The sequence below is a fragment of the Micropterus salmoides genome, unplaced genomic scaffold, assembly GCF_014851395.1.
Source record: "Micropterus salmoides isolate LMB-PRFRI ecotype aquatic unplaced genomic scaffold, ASM1485139v1 Ms_hic_scaffold_7, whole genome shotgun sequence".
In the NCBI taxonomy this organism is placed as follows: Eukaryota; Metazoa; Chordata; class Actinopteri; order Centrarchiformes; family Centrarchidae; genus Micropterus; species Micropterus salmoides.
In genome coordinates, this window is record NW_024044459.1 from 15,228,503 (window position 1) to 15,246,552 (window position 18,050).

The window sequence follows — 18,050 nt, forward strand, 5'->3', positions numbered from 1 at the left end:
GTCAACTACACTTTAACAGCATCTTGCTGTTCTGCAGAGACATTTCCCCCATGGAGATGACTTAATACGTTACAGTGTACATAAAATTTTTGTGTGTCGATATTTAGTGGCCGTTTGCCTCATGGTGACCATAATGCAGGCCATTCATCTTCCATTTTCTTTCTGTTATTCCGCCACAACCTCATCTGTATTAAGTGAACTCCGCAGCAGCCGCTCAACATCCCTTTTCCGTCAGCTTTGAGCATCACGCCGCCGGTTCCCCCTTTATAGGAGCCCCGCCCCGAAATCAGTCGATCAAATTCAACATCGCACTCACCCGCGTCTGACCAATCAGCGCGCAGAGGGGGTGGTCTCGAGACGGTGGTCCGGGAGGGCAGTCGCCAATGAGCGCTCGAGCTCGTCAGACAAAGGGCTCGCGTCAACGATCGTTGGTTGCTTGAATAGCACATTATTCATGTCCACGCTGCGCTTACTTAAGGAGACTCGATGAGGCGAGATAGCGGAATCCTTCTTAAAGGTAACGGGTCTTCTCCGCCGGCTTCACAGTTTCTGTGTGTGTGTGTGTGTGTGTGTGTGTGTAGTTGAACGTAGCCGGTGATGAGACGTTTCAATGCGAAAGGGAACATGTTAAACGAGTTTCCCTGTCAATATGTTGGCAATATGTGCACAGTACACGGACACAGACACATCCCGGTAAGCTCGTTAGAAAAGTCGCCAGGTGACACACACTACCACCGGCGCGTTCATGAGCACGCGGCTGCTAATTCATTCATAATCCTGGTAGTCTTGTGCGTTGTGTTACAAGCTCTGCAAGCACGCCAATAAGATATGTTCACACCAGTAAAGCATCAGTGTAAGAACTCAAAATGAAGCTCGTTTTTAGTTGTTGAACTGCGACAGAAATCACACAAATGTGAGTAAGTGCGCATAAAAAGGGGGGAAATGTTGAACTAAAATTCTGTTTCAGATTTATTATTTGGTTGTTTGAAACAGTGACATAAACGATGTAAGCAAAGCACCATCACTGCTTCTTTTTTTTTTTTTTTCTCCCTTGAGTTTTACACACACCCACCGCCCATGCAGCCTCCCCAAAACGACGCTTTTCGCCTGACCGGCTACATTTATGCGTAGAGGAAGGGGAGGAGGTGAACGGCTCTTCTTCTACGTCCCGGTGTGCTGAGAGCTGCTGTTTCAGTTCACCACCGCATCCGAGCAGCTCAGTCCTCCTTCTCTTTAGATTTAGGCGTGACCTCGGGTTTTGATGTTAAGTGCCAACCTTTTTGATACTCCGTCTTGTTTTACCCTCAGCCTCACCGGGGAGACCACGCCAGGGCGGCGAAGAGCGAAGTTTAAACCTGGATCTGAGGTTACACGATCCCAGACATAGCCTTCGCTATATTTGTAGTTATTTTTATTTTTGCGAGGGAGAAGGTCATCATCGACTTCAGTGAAGTTTTACCGGCCCCCGAGAGAGAGGACAACACATCCGCCCGGCATCATGACTAGGAGATCCTGTGCCATTTACGCCACCGGGATCGTGTGCGCTCACCTCCTGATTGTGGGGATCGCGCTGGTTGTGGCTCAAGTATTTCAAACAATGATACACAGCCGGCTAAAAAAGGTGAGTTGTGCCCTTTTACCGTCAGATGGTTTCAGTGTTTTTTTTTTCTCCCTCCTTTCACACTTCTTCCATATGTCAGTCTTGAGGGCTTTTTAAATGTTTCATCTGCAGTGGCCAATCATGCGCATTCATTATCTCACTGGTGGTAGATGGTACATGCAGGATCACAAGACAATCCACTGTGTGTAAATTGTCTTAATTTTAGCTGTTTACTTTATTAGTAATTTGCAGCATTCTGCACCTCCCCAGCTCAGCGTGATGAACCCAAAGCCTTTTCCCTTCGCGAATCCACATGATCGGAGGGTGTACAGCGTGTAAAGTCCCATTACATGGTTGTGCAGCTTCGGGGGGTTTGTCCAAGCTTGCATTAAAGCATACGACTAATCGGCAAGTTAATTTCAACATCAACAACATGCAAAAACCTCGTACAGGCTTTCGCTTTAATGTTGGGTAGAAATCCCCTGCAACCCCCACAAGGTGAGTGCAGCAATTATTGTAGCTCTCGGAAGGTGGGTCCATCATGACATTTTATATCTCCTTGACATAACCTTTTAACACTCCTTTACTGATGTGAAGCGTTTATAGGATTCTGACCAGTCGTCACATGATTTAACTAGCTTTATATGGCAGGGACTGTGGAAAAGTGGAGAAAGGGAATGAGATGTTCTTTCATTTAGCTGATGCTGTAACATTTAGATGAGCCATCCAGCATGACCTGGTGACACATTTCTGGTGATACAGGCTTGGTATACTGACTTCTTAATGGGTTGTCTGTTCTGAAGAGGGTTACCGCTGGTGGTGGTGGTAGTAGAAATCTCAGCCAGCAGAGACGCTATGAGTAGGGGGGAGGTGTGTAGGTCTTAAGGAGGGGGAGGGGGGGGGGGGGGGCAGTGAACCTGAGTGTGGACAGGCGAGTGAGGGAGTCCCTGACTTTTACTGGTGAATCTTTAGGAAGTTTTACATGGTCTGGCAAGAGGAGGATGAGCGGCAGCCCATTGACCCTTCTGAAAATCAAGCATCCAACTTGTAAAAAAATAACAAACAGACAAATCTTCATAAACTTGATGCATTTTTAAAATGCAGAATCTGATTTTTTTTTTCAAAGCAGCTATATGATTGAGAATAAAGAGTGTAGGTCCTGCAAATGCATCAATATGCAGTGTGTATGTTCAGGAATCCCCCCCAAACCCCTGTGATTTAAAGAAAAAACACTTTGCAATACTGGTCTATTTTGAGTCTTCACTGCTTCACAAATCAACTGAGGCTTGATCAGCTTTTTTCGTGTAACGTTTATTCCTGACACAGAAACATGTACACCAGTGGACCTCCCTGCAGTGACTCATCTGCATGGCTCAAACTGACATATACATTTCTGCTTGTTACTATATTTTAGGGCATATAAGGGTGGTGGGGTGGCATCCCAATGAGGCGGGGTTGTAGGCAGCTGACACCCCATCCCACCCTGCAGGCCCACCTCTGCTCTTGTCCCTGTAAAATACCTCACATTCCTCTCAATGACATGACTCACTGTGTTGGGTCATCTGGCAACTCCATAATCTGTACTCTATAAATCTGTCTGCATCCTCACAAAGCCCCCCCCCCCGCTACTTAAGAAGAAGAAAAAGCCAGGAACAGCTCAGCAGAAAAGCTCCACACACTATTTGGCCAAGTAGGGGACTCACAAACAGCCCCCCCCCCCCCGCCCGGAGTTAAATTAAGGTCTGGGTCTCATTTGTCTCATTCTGAACGGCAGCAGCATCCCAGGGGACCCAAATTAAAAGACTTAGTCAAAGTTCATCAACAGGGGACATAATTCTGAGATGGCTGGCGATTTACATGAAATGACAGCATAGCTAATCCTCTTTGGACAGCGTCTTCCCATCGAATTAGGCGGGCCGGGACATGCTGCACTGCCTCCAAAAATCGACCTAATCTGATGTTCGAATGCGGCTCTCCGTAATAACGATGTAGCCTTGTTGTTTGTGACATGTTCAAGCTACCTCCAGGACACAGACTGTGTGTGTCTTGTGAGCTGGGTGTGGAGGGAGGCGGCATATAAGCCATGTGAGGAATTTGACTGACTTCTTGGCCTTGAGGGCATGATTTTAGCCTTGGAGCAATCTCGTAGTGCCTTACTGTTGTCCTAGGCTCGGCTTATACAGAGTCGTTGTGCTCAGACAAGGAAACTAAAAAGAAAAACGCACACTAGTGCCACTCCTCTTAGCCCTAGGCAACTTTTCAAGGTAATATGATTGAGCTTTTAAAGCGTTCAAGAACAAGGTCATGCTGGTAAAACACAGTATGTTTTAGGTCAAAATATGTCATTGATGTGCATCTTAAATGTCGGATCTTCTACACAGCAGGCACTTGATAAAGGATTTTCTCGTTTTGTAATTATGTACTTTTCATTTTAACTGTCTTTCTGCATGCTGATCAAAGCAGGATCTTGTCACGCCACACCTAAGCTTTGCCTGTGGTTGTTTGGCTAAGGCCCTGTTGACGCTGCCATCAGTGTTTAGTTTGGAGTCGTTCTAACAGTGACAAACCTCTCCACTTTGTCCCTCGCTATGTTTGGGATAGATCAAGGTTTTTATGGGAGATAATGATGATCATAAACCTTTTGGATGAAGGCCTTTCAAAAGACCTTTGTTCAAGGTTTGCAAACACAAGGATTCATACAGGCCATAGTTACTCATTCATTGGTCTGTCAAGTGCTGCAGGAGGAAGGCCAGACGAGGCCGAAGCCGGTTTCAAAAGTGTGAATTTGCATTGTGTCTTTTAAAAGGGAACAATGGTGGATCACTGCTACTGGTTTGGCGTAATTATTTCTATAAGCCCAATAGTTCACTGACATGATAGTTATAAGCTTCTACTGCATTACCTGGTTTCACTTTTGGTCTTTAATTAGAAGGCAGAATGGTTGGGACTCAGGAGAATCCCACTTCTTAAATACCTCAACTTCCCTTTTTTTTTTTTTTTTTTGGAAGTAGTTGCACAGGTGTGATTTCAAGCCAACTGATTATTCAGTCTTTTTCATGACTGACATGGTTTCCTAGGTTGACTCTGAGATTGGGCAATGCTATGTCAGTAATTCTTGATTAGTAGAAATTAAAAGACACTACATGCTCATCAAGGTGCTGAACACAATAGCAAACTCCTCTTAACGTTATCCAATTGAAATAAAATGAATTGGCAACTATTCTGATAATTGTATCCTCTACAATGTGAGGATTTACTGCTTTTCTGTTTTTTTTTTTTTTTTGTATCCTTACAAACTGAATATCTTTGGGGTTTGGCCTGTTGGTTGGGACAACAGACGTCTGAAGTCTCATTTTGGGCTCTGGGATATTTTCAGAATATTTGGACAATTTACACTAAAAAATTAAGAGACTAGTTGAGATAATATAGCCGTAAACCGCTCGCATCATCTTTGCAGTTTGTGCAAATGGTGTAAGGGTATAATTGGTATAATTCATAATCACATAACCAAATGAGCCTTTTTTCTTAATCTTGTTTCTCCTCAGTTAGTTGAACCTTCTTTTTTTCTTTTCTTTTTTTTTTGTGCATACTTTCAAAGTAGATATTTTGGTCGACCCCTCTGTGATCTAACCTGGGTTTTTGTCAAGTAACAAAGGGAAGATGAAGCAACAATACCCAGAAAACCATTCTATAGAGCAAAACATGTTTGACTGTCGGAAGTTGTAAGCCAAACAGGAAGTGCCAGCCACACCTTAAGCCATATTTTCTCAACGGCAAGTGCCTGCGAGTGATTGCAGAAGACAATGTATAGGCTCACAAGTGTACCTCGCTGTACTCAGGAGACCGAGGGCCTTTAGGAACTCAACATGAAAAAACGCACAAGAGGAAGTGGGTCATTTCTCCTCTCCCAAGTTTAAAAACACTCCCCAGAGAGTGGAGAAGGCCTGCTTATATTCCTTGTTCGCAAACACCTTCAGTCAACACACTAGCTGTTTTTTCTTATACAATTGAATGGTCTACTTAAAGGTTACTGTTGCTCATGTCCAGACATGTGGCAGCCAGCCTTATGCCATTTGTGGTTACTTGGCACTGTGCTGTTTATCTCCACATGAACCATAACCAACTTTTACTTTTTGTGGCTGATTTGGCTTGCATAGTCTAAATTCAAAAACTCAAGTGACACCCTGCATGGTGTTTGATTGGTAATTCTGCAAAGATGCCATGTCTTATTATTGCAACATGTTGCTGGATTGTGTGGGCTGACGAGTCACCCACTGTGAGATTCCTGCCTAGGCTTGCTGAGGTCAGAGACTGGGTGCAGTAGATTTTCTGCCCGTCCTGACACTTTTTTTTTTTTCAGCTATGAAGGACTTTTCTCTGCTTCCCTCTGGGTTTTTGGGGTGTTGGCCCGGCACCAGCCCCTTGCAGGAAAGTGCCGTGTGTGCGCTCAGATTGCACTCATTTCAGAGTGGTGAAGAGATTTTGAAAGTGGCCAAATGTGAGTGAAACACTGTTCCTCCCAGGTGTGAAATCTCTGAAACCCAAGTGCTTTTTGCCATAGCTTTCCAAACTCATTAAGAATCTCAACACAGAGTGCTGTGGCAGGTGTTGCTCCCCCCTCAATCTGAATTTGTATTTTCCTCTGTTGTTGGTAGGAAATTACTTTGACAGAGAAGAGCCAAGTGTTTGAGGCATGGAAGAATCCACCCCCACCTGTGTATATGGAGTATTACTTCTTCAATGTGACCAATCCAGAGGTGTTCTTGGCAGGCGGGAAGGCAGCTGTGACACAGATAGGACCCTATACTTACAGGTAGGTTTGATATGAAGACATACAGCCCGTGGGAACAGTGTGTGGGAGTAGAGCTGCACCTGTAAGTGTGTGTGTAATATGCAGGAATGGAAACCGGTTATGATTTATGTTAGTCTTGTTTTTAAGGAAAATAATCTGGGATAATTTTGTTAAAAGCCATCTGAACTAACTGACCAATGTTCTTTCCACACCAGGGAATACAGGCCGCGGGAAAACGTAACTTTCCTGGAGAACGGCACCAAGATTTTCGCCCTGAACCCCAAAAGTTTTGTGTTTGTGCCTGAGAAGTCAGCCGGTAACCCTGAGGTTGACATCATCAGGACTGTCAACATCCCGTTTGTGGTAAGACTTTGTGTCCGTACAGGATAATGTATGTTATTATGACCTGCAGCAGCCAGTTAACAAGCCCCTTACGTCTTAAGTTTAAGTTACTTGATTGGCAGTTAAATTTTCTCACACACACTGTTCTTCCTCTAACACACTCCAAGCCATTGTCATTCCTACTTCAGTCATTTCAGGCCAAGACAAACAAGCCAAGCGAACGCAACACTTACCATGAGCTTTTCCACAAAAAAAAGATTTTTGTGTGTGTGTGTGTGATGGGAGTTTTTACACTCATTTTCTGTCATCCTCAGGCGGTGATGAACGAGCTAAACTCCTACTCCTTCTTCCTGCGAACTATTGTTTCCATGTACATGAATAGCCTGGGCATCGAGCTATTCATGACCCGCACCGTCCACGAGGTCCTGTGGGGCTTCAAAGACCCTCTTCTCTCAAAGATCCACTCCATGAAGCCTGAAGTGGATGAATATTTTGGGCTGATGTGGAAGGTGAGCTTGGTGGAGGTCTTGAATCTGTTTTTAGAGGCAAGCTTACAACATTTTAGTGCAAGAACCTTAAAACTCTTGCGGGTTAGTTGTCAGGGGTTACTAACACAACAACAACACACTTGTGGTAAGAGAAGTGAGATTGGCCAATGCTGATGGAAGATGCTTGGCTTTCCTGTTCATAAAGCAACGTCTGCAACTTGTTACAGACGGTGACAACGCTAGCCTTGTGATCCTGAGCGCAGGTCTTTGGGTTACTTTTGATCAGTTGATCAGCAGAAAATAAACTCTTTTGGTAATTTTTCAAACAAAAATGACAAATGGACTGTTGAAAAATTGAATACTTTTCTTTGTCGTATATGATATTAAACTCTGTCTGTGGGACTGTTGGTTGGACAAAACAAGCAATTTGAAGACATTAGATTGTAGAAAGTAGAAAATTAGTTGCAGCCCTAAACTTAAAGAAACCCCCTCAAAATCAGTGTAGTTTTCTCTGAGGTCCAAACAGTTTATAGGAAAACCACCAGAACCTAAAGTTGTTGCCTTGTTTTCCACAGAAAAATGGCACCCATGAAGGAGAGTTTGTGTTTCACACGGGCGAGGAGAACTACTTGGATTATGGCAAGATCGACACATGGAACGGTCTGAGGTAAAGACTTCGTATCACGCGTGCCAATGTCTGATCTTTTTCCTCCTTTTGTGGATGATAAGAAAAGCTAGCACATGGCTTTCACTTCCTCCCAGTCATGACATTTCCATTCACCTTGTTTATACATCTTGTATTTCAAAGTCCAGAGGAGAAGTCCTTTGCTCCCTGATTTTAGGTGAAACACAATTGCAAAACGAATGCTTGGACATCCAAAGTGACATGTACTCATGACATGTGTAGGTAGATTCCGGTTGTTGAAGAAGAAGTAGTAGTCAGATCCTTTTTACTTTAGTAAAAGTACCAATACAACGGTGTAAAATGTACTCTGTTCCAAGTTTAAATTTAAGTCATGCTTTAAATGCAGAGAGATCATCGGCAAACTGCACTTATAGACTCAAAAGTACTTCAGAAAAATGTGTATGATATATTTAAATGCTTTATTTATGGTTATGCAGGGTCAAAAGCTAAATCCGATGATGAGCCAAAGCTCTGCTACACAACTTTAGACTGAATCCTTTATTTTTATTAATGGATAAATGCTCTTTCAGCCTCAAACAGCTATGTAAACGAGAATGCTAGCAACTCGTAGATATCAGAAATGTGACAAGGGGTTCCAACTACACACGGTTTCTCTGTAAGGGGTCACAATCCAGAAAGGTTGCAACTGCTGGTGTAATCTGTAACACAATCCATAAAATGCTGTGTATTTTACAAGTTTGGTTTTTGTTTTTATGTTAAATTCTAACTTTAAAAAGGTTAGTTACTATAACTGTCAAATGCAGTGAGGTAAAAAGTTTCAAAGTTGTATTTTGTAAGTACAGTACTTGAATAAATGTACTTTACACCAGGCAGCTAGACCCAACACTAATACCACCTGTTTTTTGTGTGTTTTATCAATAGGGAGATGTCTTGGTGGTCTTCCAATCAGAGCAACATGATTAACGGTACAGACGGCGCAGTCTTCCACCCTCTGATAAACAGGAACGAGTTGCTCTACATCTTCGCCGCTGATCTCTGCAGGTATGTACATGCGCTCGTGTGGCTATAAATTTGTTTACAGTGAAAGCATCCTGGAAGGGCGAGGACCAGAACTTCCAGGTAAGTATAGGTTGAGTCATACACAATATGCTTACAAATTCACTGATAAGGACCAAGCCTGTAGTAATTACAGCCTCTGATAAGGCTGTCGAAGTCAAAACACACGTGGGAAAGTCACGAGAGTGACCTCGACATACTTGTGATGAAGTGATTATCACCCTTTGTATAGGCCTACCTGCTTTTGAAGATCAAAGAATTAGAAGGCAGAAGCTGCTTATTTAGGCTTTTTTTTTTTGAAAATACTTAATAAATAGTTCTTATTATCTGATTTTCCAGAGTAGGCACTGAGCTTGTGTTCTTTCCTTAGGTCTATCCATCTAGCTTATGTTAAAGACGTGGATGTGAAAGGCATCCAGGCGTACCGCTTCGCACCCCCTAGTGACGTACTCATGAGCCCCAAAGACAACCCCACTAACGCAGGCTTCTGCGTGCCAGCTGGAGACTGTCTCGGCACCGGGGTGCTTAAAGTCAGCGTTTGTCGAGAAGGTAAGGAGTTGCCCACTTTCCCCCCTCAGTTGCCATAGAGCCTGACCCAGTTAATAACCACAAGCCCCTTCACAGCCTCATGACCCCCCCCCCCCCCCCCCCCCAAAAAAGTCCTTTCACTCAGCAGCCACGTCCCCTGCCTGGTATCTGACATTCCCAATGTTTCAGCATGCCAGATTTTTACTCAATACACGGTTCAATGATTAACTGTGCTGCTGTGTGTGGAGGCTATTGGAGTCTTTTATGTTGGTCATTTGAGTGGAGTGTGATTGCTCTGATAAGGCAATCTCTGCTGGGCTTGACCCATGAAGACAGTGTAGTATCAATGAAAGATATGCTACTGTAACCCCAGGACCATACTAGACTGTAATTTACATGCAGTTTATTTAAAATCCTTGTATACGTTTTAGTGGAAGGAAACAGTTTAACTGTGTCAAAGTCAGTACATAACTGTATTGTAAAAAAGGTTGATGCTAGAGGGACCCTTACTGTGCTACAACCTGATTGGCTATCTACACCACCTCCTCCTGACTCATATGATGCACACAAGCCTGATTGGAAGGATTTTTGTGATGCTTCATTGAGAGCCAATCAAGACGGAGCCCCATCATCATGCGCAAAGTGGTGTCATTCTGAAGCTTCCCCTGTGTGTGTGTGTGTGTGTGTGTGTGTGTGTGTTGGTTTTTTTTTAACAAAAAAAAATAGCTTCTCAGTGTCTTATGTGCGTGATCATATTGTAGATAAATGAAACCATTACTAAATTTCTGTAACACAGCTGCTTAAATGTTTGTCCAAAAGCATCAACTTTGATAATAACCCCCATTTTTAGATTGGATTTAATAAATAATCATTAAATATAGGTTTCACCATTTTTCCTCCTGACTTAAACACTTAAAATCATTTGGATCTTTTTATATTCAGAAATATAACTGAAAAATAAAAATGTTTAATTCAAATTATTAAAGATTTGAGAGTGTGGTAAAAATTGTCAGATTCTGGTAGGTGGTGTGTTTAGAGGACTCACGACTGCCATTATTTCTAATATTTTAGCTACAGCCTTGCCAATGTGAATCAAGTATTAGCTGTCTCTCTGCAGTGCTTAGGTGATTCACATAAAATAAAATGATACCTTATCCCTGGAAATTGAGACTGGTCAGTCAAAAGAATGTGTAACTAATTAGAACATGGTGCATCTGCTTCTCTGTGTTTTAAAAATGATTATAGACTTAATCACTACTTATTTGACTGTTGGTTGGACTTAACAAAACAGTGCAAGATGTCGCCTTTTAGCTCAGGGACAGTTTTTACTGTTTTCTGGTGAAATTCATTTCTATTTAAAAGACTTAATTTATTAACAAGAAAATAATCAGTAGTTGCAGCTTTAATATATAAAGGCATCACTGAAAAGCAGCATTATTCTGCTTTTGGCAATCTTGATTATTTTCTTAGTATTTATTTCCCAATGTACAGTGAGATAGGGAGTTTGCAATTTGAAAATCTGTTAACAAGCCATGATATGTTTTTACTAGGGTGAAAATAATGTGGTAAGATCTATTATTTAAAGGAAAGGACAGGGCATTTAGTGCTACAGCTCTGCTGTGTCTGCAAATCATTATCATGGTATCTTTACAAAACACCAGGCAGTCCTTTTTGTGTCTTATCTCACGTTTCTTCTTTAATCTTCTTCCAGCCCTTGTTGTTTAGACTTAAGGGATATTTAGGACACAAACAGTCACTGACTTGTGTGTTTATCTTCCCTAAAGGCGCTCCCATTGTGGTGTCTTTCCCCCACTTTTATCAAGCGGACCCGAAGTACATCAATGCTGTTGACGGGCTCAGCCCCAACAAGGAGGAACACGAGACGTACCTCGACCTGCAACCGGTACGGCAAATATTTACTACCCCAACAGATTTAGGCCATGTGGAGGAACCTGTGGTGAACCTTGATCTCTTGGTTTTTGACCGAATTTGCCGTTTTGATTGCCATGTAATTTCTTCCAGTATCTGCGAATGATAGGAAAGAGCATGCTAAGCTGTAGTAAGATTCACTGAAACCGTTCTTTCTCATTTTAGACTACAGGGGTTCCCATTCGTGCCTGCAAGAGAGCTCAGCTCAATATCATCCTGAAGAGAGTCGAAGGCTTCCCGTAAGTCAAAATTTGTTGAACTCTGACCCACTTCGCTGTTGTCACACTCTGTCCCAATTTCGGGCCACATGTTGAGCCAGATGTCCTCCCTGACCTACCCCGTCTCCCGCTCTCTTCTGCCCCACAGCAAAACCAAGTTCATCAACGAGACCATTTTCCCCATCATGTTCGTAAATGAGGTGAGGATCTCATTTAGTATAGTCTAAGACAAAACCGCTCTGATGACTGTAATGGAACCACAAATCAATAATCACCTCTCTCGACTCTCAGACGGCCACTATTGACGATGAGTCGGCATCCCAAATGAGGACGCTGCTCCTAATCGTGACTCTTGTGTCAAACTTCCCCGTGCTCATTGTGGGCATGGGCATCATCCTGCTGCTGGTGCTGGTCGTATTGTTGTGCCGAAACCGCCAGAAGAAGGTAGGAACTACGTTGCTGTGGACTAAACTGTAGTATTAATCCACACAGTTACCCAGGTTTGAAAAGTGTGCGTGTACGCTACCCACTGGCATTAGCTCACAGGGTAAACCTAGACTGATAGTAGAGAGATGTCACAGTAAATGCTGCAGTGTTTTGAGAGTTTGACTGGGTTTTTGCATGGTTAACACTTTCCTGAGATGCTGCAGGTTTTAACCCCAAGCTATGTGCATGTTAACTAATTGCATGATTCCTGCACCGCAAAGTCAGCATGAAAAGTTTCCTGCAAATTCTGGATCAAATGTGTTTGGTTTTGTTTTTTTGTTGCCTTCTAACAGTTGATACATCTTTGACGAGTAGATGAAGTTTTCTTTTTTGGTCAGTGTATCTATGGGCTAGCTTAGCAGTATTGAGTAGCAAAGTGCATTGAACTAGAATAGTCCTAGGAATTGTGTACAGTGCATGTTTACCTCTTATCTTTAGTAGTGCAGGACTGTTGCCCTGAACCCTGCCCTGAGATTATTGTAGCTCAGGTTATTCACTGTCAGCAGAGCGGCGCAACATGTGAAAGGAATAGTTAGATATTTTGAGAAATGCGTTTTTTTTGTTTGTTTGTTTTTTTGCTGGAGGATTGATTGGAAGATCAATACCACTCATGTCTGTATGCTAACTACAACCAAGAGACGGTTATCTCATCTTAGCTTAAAGACTGGAAACAGCAAGGCTGGCTGTGTCCAAAACCTCTGGATCCCCTGGTTTCCAGTCTTTGTGCTGAGTTAAGCTAACCGGCTGCTAGCTCTAGCTTCATATTCAGCTTACAGGCACGAGAGTGGAATCAGTCTTCTCGTTTTAACTCTCAGCAAGAAAGTTAACATTACCCAAACTATTTCTTCAACATATACACATCCGTTGAATTTTAATCATTTAGCTTAGCATTAAGGGAGTTTTCACACCAAATCAGGCGTTAGGGCAATTAGCGCAGGGTTGTGCAGCGGTTTGGGATTGTCACTACATCCACTACACCCGTTGTAGCACAAGGACAAAAGTGAACCAGAAATCCAAACAAAAAAGTTGAAGAGCGATACAACGGCAAGCGACTGCACTGTGGTTTAACGTCTGTACTCGCCTTGTTGGCCGCAATGCCTGATTTGGTGTGACTACAGCCAAAGGGAATGATAAAGACATGCTTAATTGCAATGTGAAGAAGTGTTGTCTTAACCATGTTCTAATTTAAATTTTCTGTAACCCCCTTTTTTCCTTTTCTGTTTTAGAATGAAGTAAAACGTATTGATTTTACTGAAGCTTTTCATTCTTTTACTGTAAGTTTTAATTTTTGCCTTGTTTGCTATTCTCCTTTTTTAATTTATTATCCACATCTCTTATCATTTTTAATTATCATTATAGGACATGACATTCCTATTTGAGTTCTCGCCTCACCTTGTAATATGTTTTAAGCAAATGTTTCTTGTGGTGGTTGTCGTAACTGGTGCATATTAAGATTAATGTGGGTCACTGTGAACATTTCACAAAACATTTATTCCCATTTTAATGTCTGTGTTTAGTATAAAAGAATATTTTGACGTCTTGCCACTTCATTGGTTTTATACTTACACCTTCTGTCCTCCCGACTCTTCCCACGCAGACGGTGAAGGATGATACTGCCTACACTCAGGTCAGCGACAAACCCGACGAGCCGTCAGAAACGCCAGCCAATCAGCCGATGAGAAACGGCTCCTACATTGCCATGTCTCCAGTGGAGGCCCAGAAGTGTTGATCAAGGATCCCCTCTCCAAGTGTGGAGCTCAGGATGGGGGCTGAGGGAGCAGCACATGGGTGTTACATTACCACGGGTGGGGGGTTTACATACACAGTGGGATCATTTTCACTTATTTTGAGGGGCGGTGGGGAGGATAGGGAAAGGGGTGGGACACAAGCAACAGTAAACGTTTAGTCAACAAAGACATTGCTCCTCTCTGAGCCCTCTTATGACTGTCTGTCCTCCTCTACTCTACCTGCTGAGCATGGCTCTCACTGCCTGCCGTACTGCAACACAACTCCCACACGCTATTCCTCATTTCTGTCCTGGTTTGATCCAAAACATGAAGGGACTCTGGATGGGCTCGGCCAGGACAAGCCTTTGTCCGTAATTCTTCTGAGGGAACACTGTAGCATAGCTATTACTGTTGTACACGGACGCACGATCTTCGGAGCCGACCCTGCCGACTAATGTGGCTCAAAGGAGGGTTTAGTATTCACCCAAACAACAGTGGGTTTTGTTACCATCGTATTTCAGCTCTTGTCCTCTCCATCAGTGGCTTTGCATGAGGAGAGAACTTAAAGCCAACAGATTTGAAAAGCTCCCGTAAAACGTAATGCTTAAGACAAAACTCTCTGAGCTCCTGGGCGAAGAGGAGAAAATGGTTTTGTTAACAAAACTGAACTCAACATATCCTTTTTGTTATAAAAAGAAAAATCTGAGCCAAAATATTTATAACATCTTTGCCTTTTTTATTTTTTTTTCCCCTTTTAATTAGTGCACCCACACACATAGACGCGCCACACTTCCAGTATCGGTTAGTGAAAGTGTGTATACCTTTTTTGTCTTACACTTCAGTGTCCTGTTTTGATGGACAATGGGCAACTATTTTCTTGATGCAGACACAGTGTAGTGTGACACCTGGAATGCTTCCTTGAGCCTGTCAGCATCACCCCCCCCCCCCCCCCCCCCCAACCCTGAACACTAGTTAAATGAGACCTCTGCTACATTTCCAAGTCATTGGAAATCATTAGTTAAGGTGATGACTTGTTAGCTGTGTTAAATTGTTAGGATTGCCAACATCAGCTTGATGAAGTTGCACCTTTTTTTTAATTTATTTTTTTTAGGCTCCATCACATTTCAAAACAAAAAGGAAAAAAACACCCGCAGAACTTACAAGGGAGACTTGAACCTGCTTTCTGCCTTACAATGGTTCAGTGTGTTCTTTATTTTCATAAGTTGTTCAAATAAGCTGGATATCACTTTTGTTGTTGTTGTTGTACATATGTAAAGGGGAAATGTTGACACCTCTGACCAAATCCAGCAGGCAGTCCTAGGTGTGCTGAAAGACACTAATTTTGCTCTGGTGTCGGCCGCTCCTGCACGTCTACACTGTTACTTATTAGAGAAAGCACAATTTGGATTGCTAAAGCCAGTCCTCACACAAGGCTACCAGGTTTCTTTTGTCCAATTAATTATGTATATTTACAGCTGATCTGTCAAAGACACTGTCAAGTGCTGTGACTTAAAAAAAAAAAAAAGTGGAGTCCTTTGGTTGTAAGGGAGCCCTGTGCACCACTCACCGCTGTGCAGTCATTCAGTTTGCCAAGGAGCTGTAGGCATTCAGGCAAAAACGCAGCACACAGCACTTGAATCACTGTTTGTCTTATGTGTCATGTTGTGTTTTCATTTGTTTTGGGGTTTTTTTTTTCCCCTGTCTGTTTCATTTCTGTTGTCACATGTCAAACCCAGTGGTAGTCGCTAATGGGAAGTGAACACATGGCCAGAATACTGTCAACGGGGAATATTTCCCTGCACATTGCCTGGAACTTGTGTCCTGTGTATTGTCATTGTCTCTGTTCATTTTTGTCCTGGTTATTTCGATGCAGGTGGTCCGTATGTTCAGTACATTTCAATGGTTTGTCCTCGCTAGTATTGGTTATGAAGGATGTTGTAACATACATCCACACCTCTGTGTTACTTGCTTTTCAGCACATGGAGTGTCTTCTTTTGATATACTTTTGTATTTGTTATTGCTGCTAAAAAAACACAAAAACAAACAAAAAGCGCCAGAACCTGTGGACTTGTATTTTGTATGGGGTATTATACCATAATGTGCTTGTATTCTGTTTCCAGGTTAATACACAGAGGCTTTATTTTTTTTTTTTCTTCTTGAAAGTGAAGTGTTTCTGTGTTGACAACCTTTCTTGACACCTGAGCACAAGATACAAAGCGCAAAGCTTGCTGCCATTTATTGGAATTAGCAGTTACAATTATCAACTTTAGTGACGTTATCACACTTGAATCACTCATTCCTCTATTAGCAGATGATCTGACCATATCACATGTATCAATTGGCATTTATTATAGGATTAGTAAACTTAACAGTTCGCTGGAGGTGCACAAAAAGGGTGAGTATTCATTTAAATCAATTCACTAAAGGCCTTTTTATTCCACCTACATGCAAGCAACCACCGCCTTGTGCAAACTCAGTCTGTCTTTATCCACCTTTTTTAAAAAAATCTTGACCTTAACCTGAAAGACCTTTAATCCCGAGAGGTGTGTGTGTGTGTGTGTGTGTGTGTGTGTGTGTGTGTGTGTGTGTGTTGCCTGGCCATTCAAACACACAGCTGAGCCATCTGTCCTCCGCTGACTGACTTCTACTACACTGACCTTTTGAGTCCAATCTTTCAAGCCCATTGGCTCGTCCCTGCTTGACCAAAGATAACCCACATAGATCTGCCCCAGTGCCGTGTTTACTCTCCGATAACGGCTGTGCCACAAAACCACCACCTACCTTTTTTTCCTTTTTTTTTTTTTTTTTTTTTGGTCTTTAAAAAAAAAAAAAAATATATATATATATATATATATAAATTTGTGCCACCACTTATGTGAAGTATTTGCAGCAGTGTTGTGTGAGCACATGTGTGTTTGTGCCTTCTTTTTACATCAAGGCAAAAAAATGAATTCACAAGTTGGTGGTAGTTGATTAGTTTTCTTTCTTTTTTTTGTCACCTAGTGAAAGAGCAAACAAGGTAATCCATGCTCCTTGTGAGCAGATCTCAGTATTACGTAATACAAAGCAATACAGAGTTGAGTGAAGTAAATTGTGGATGTTTTGTAAGGGGCCGCACTATTATGTATTTTGTTTTTGATTTTCTCTTGTGTAGAAGTATTTCCTTTTTGTTTTATGTAGACAGAATTATTTTGTTTCTGTAATATTCAGCACATTTAATTTTTTGATCAATATTTTTTTTTTCGTGGTAAAAATACTAAAAAGTGTAAAAGATGGACCATTATGTCTCATTGGGAGCTTTCAGAGCCCTGTACAATGTCTAAAGAGTGTTCATGAATGGTTTAAGGTTGTTTGTGTTGGACAAGTATGAGAACTTGAGTAAACTTGTGTTTGTGCCAATGCACCATTTCTGTCAAACTGGAGTTTATTTTATTTTTTTTTAACTGGAAGGCTGATTATCTTGATGACCTGAGTAAAGTAAAACATTGTTGCTGTGTAATCGATCTAGATGAATGAAGCCCTTGTTCATGGATGAGCACTGGTACTGTGCCATACCATCCTTTTATTATTTTTCCTAAATTTGCTCTTTGGTGTGACAACCGCATCTCCCCTTTGCGATGTTCTGAAGTCACTAACAGACGTTTCCTCTTGAGATGTATACTAATTTTCTTTTGCTGCTGAAAATGACAATCCTGCTTGTCATATTAGGTGCAAAAGTAATTCAAAGTAATATCCATTTTTAGTTTTGATAATTTACACTGCACAGATGTTTCTACAGTGCTTTTGTAAACATTTCTAGTGTATTTGCAAAAAAAAATAAAAGTTGCACTTGAGTGCAAAAGTTCACACGGCCGTCTGCTGTCTTTTGTATAACTTGTCTGCCTTCAGAGGAAAGAATATATAGAATGAAACTGTTTATCCAGAGGAACCTCATACAGTAAGTTATAAGTAACCAAACTTACATATGTCATATGATCAAGAAAAGATGAGCAACCTGGACATGAGAATTTTCTCCGAATGTGTACCTGAAATTGCAGGACTGGAAAGGAACTAGTAAAACTTCAAACAGAAAAATTCAACCCGCATAAATTTCAAAGTAAAAATGTCAATGTTATAAGTTCAGTGGTATTTAAAGGAACAGTTTTTTGTTTGTTTGTTTTTTTTTCTCTTTCCTGCTTGATTTGTCATCTCACAACTGCTCAGATTTATCTTGTGGCCCTTTGGGGAAGACGGGAAAC

General features: G+C 41.9%; 1 protein-coding gene across 2 annotated transcripts; it reads left to right on the forward strand.

The window, feature by feature from the left end:
- The first annotated feature begins 500 nt into the window (after positions 1 to 500).
- Positions 501 to 17,658, forward strand: scarb2a (scavenger receptor class B, member 2a). Of its 2 annotated transcripts, XM_038702560.1 has the most exons (14): positions 501 to 517; positions 1,309 to 1,621; positions 6,256 to 6,413; positions 6,608 to 6,755; positions 7,049 to 7,243; positions 7,798 to 7,889; positions 8,790 to 8,909; positions 9,295 to 9,473; positions 11,237 to 11,355; positions 11,547 to 11,620; positions 11,748 to 11,799; positions 11,891 to 12,043; positions 13,312 to 13,359; positions 13,683 to 17,658. In XM_038702560.1, exons 2-14 carry the CDS (start codon positions 1,499 to 1,501, stop codon positions 13,812 to 13,814), a joined length of 1,593 nt encoding a protein of 530 aa, XP_038558488.1. In that variant the 5' UTR covers positions 501 to 517; positions 1,309 to 1,498; the 3' UTR covers positions 13,815 to 17,658. The 2 variants fall into 2 exon arrangements, with proteins under 2 accessions (XP_038558488.1, XP_038558490.1); XM_038702562.1 differs by lacking the exons at positions 501 to 517; positions 13,312 to 13,359 and having other exon boundaries at positions 1,125 to 1,621.
- Positions 17,659 to 18,050: the final 392 nt, after the last annotated feature.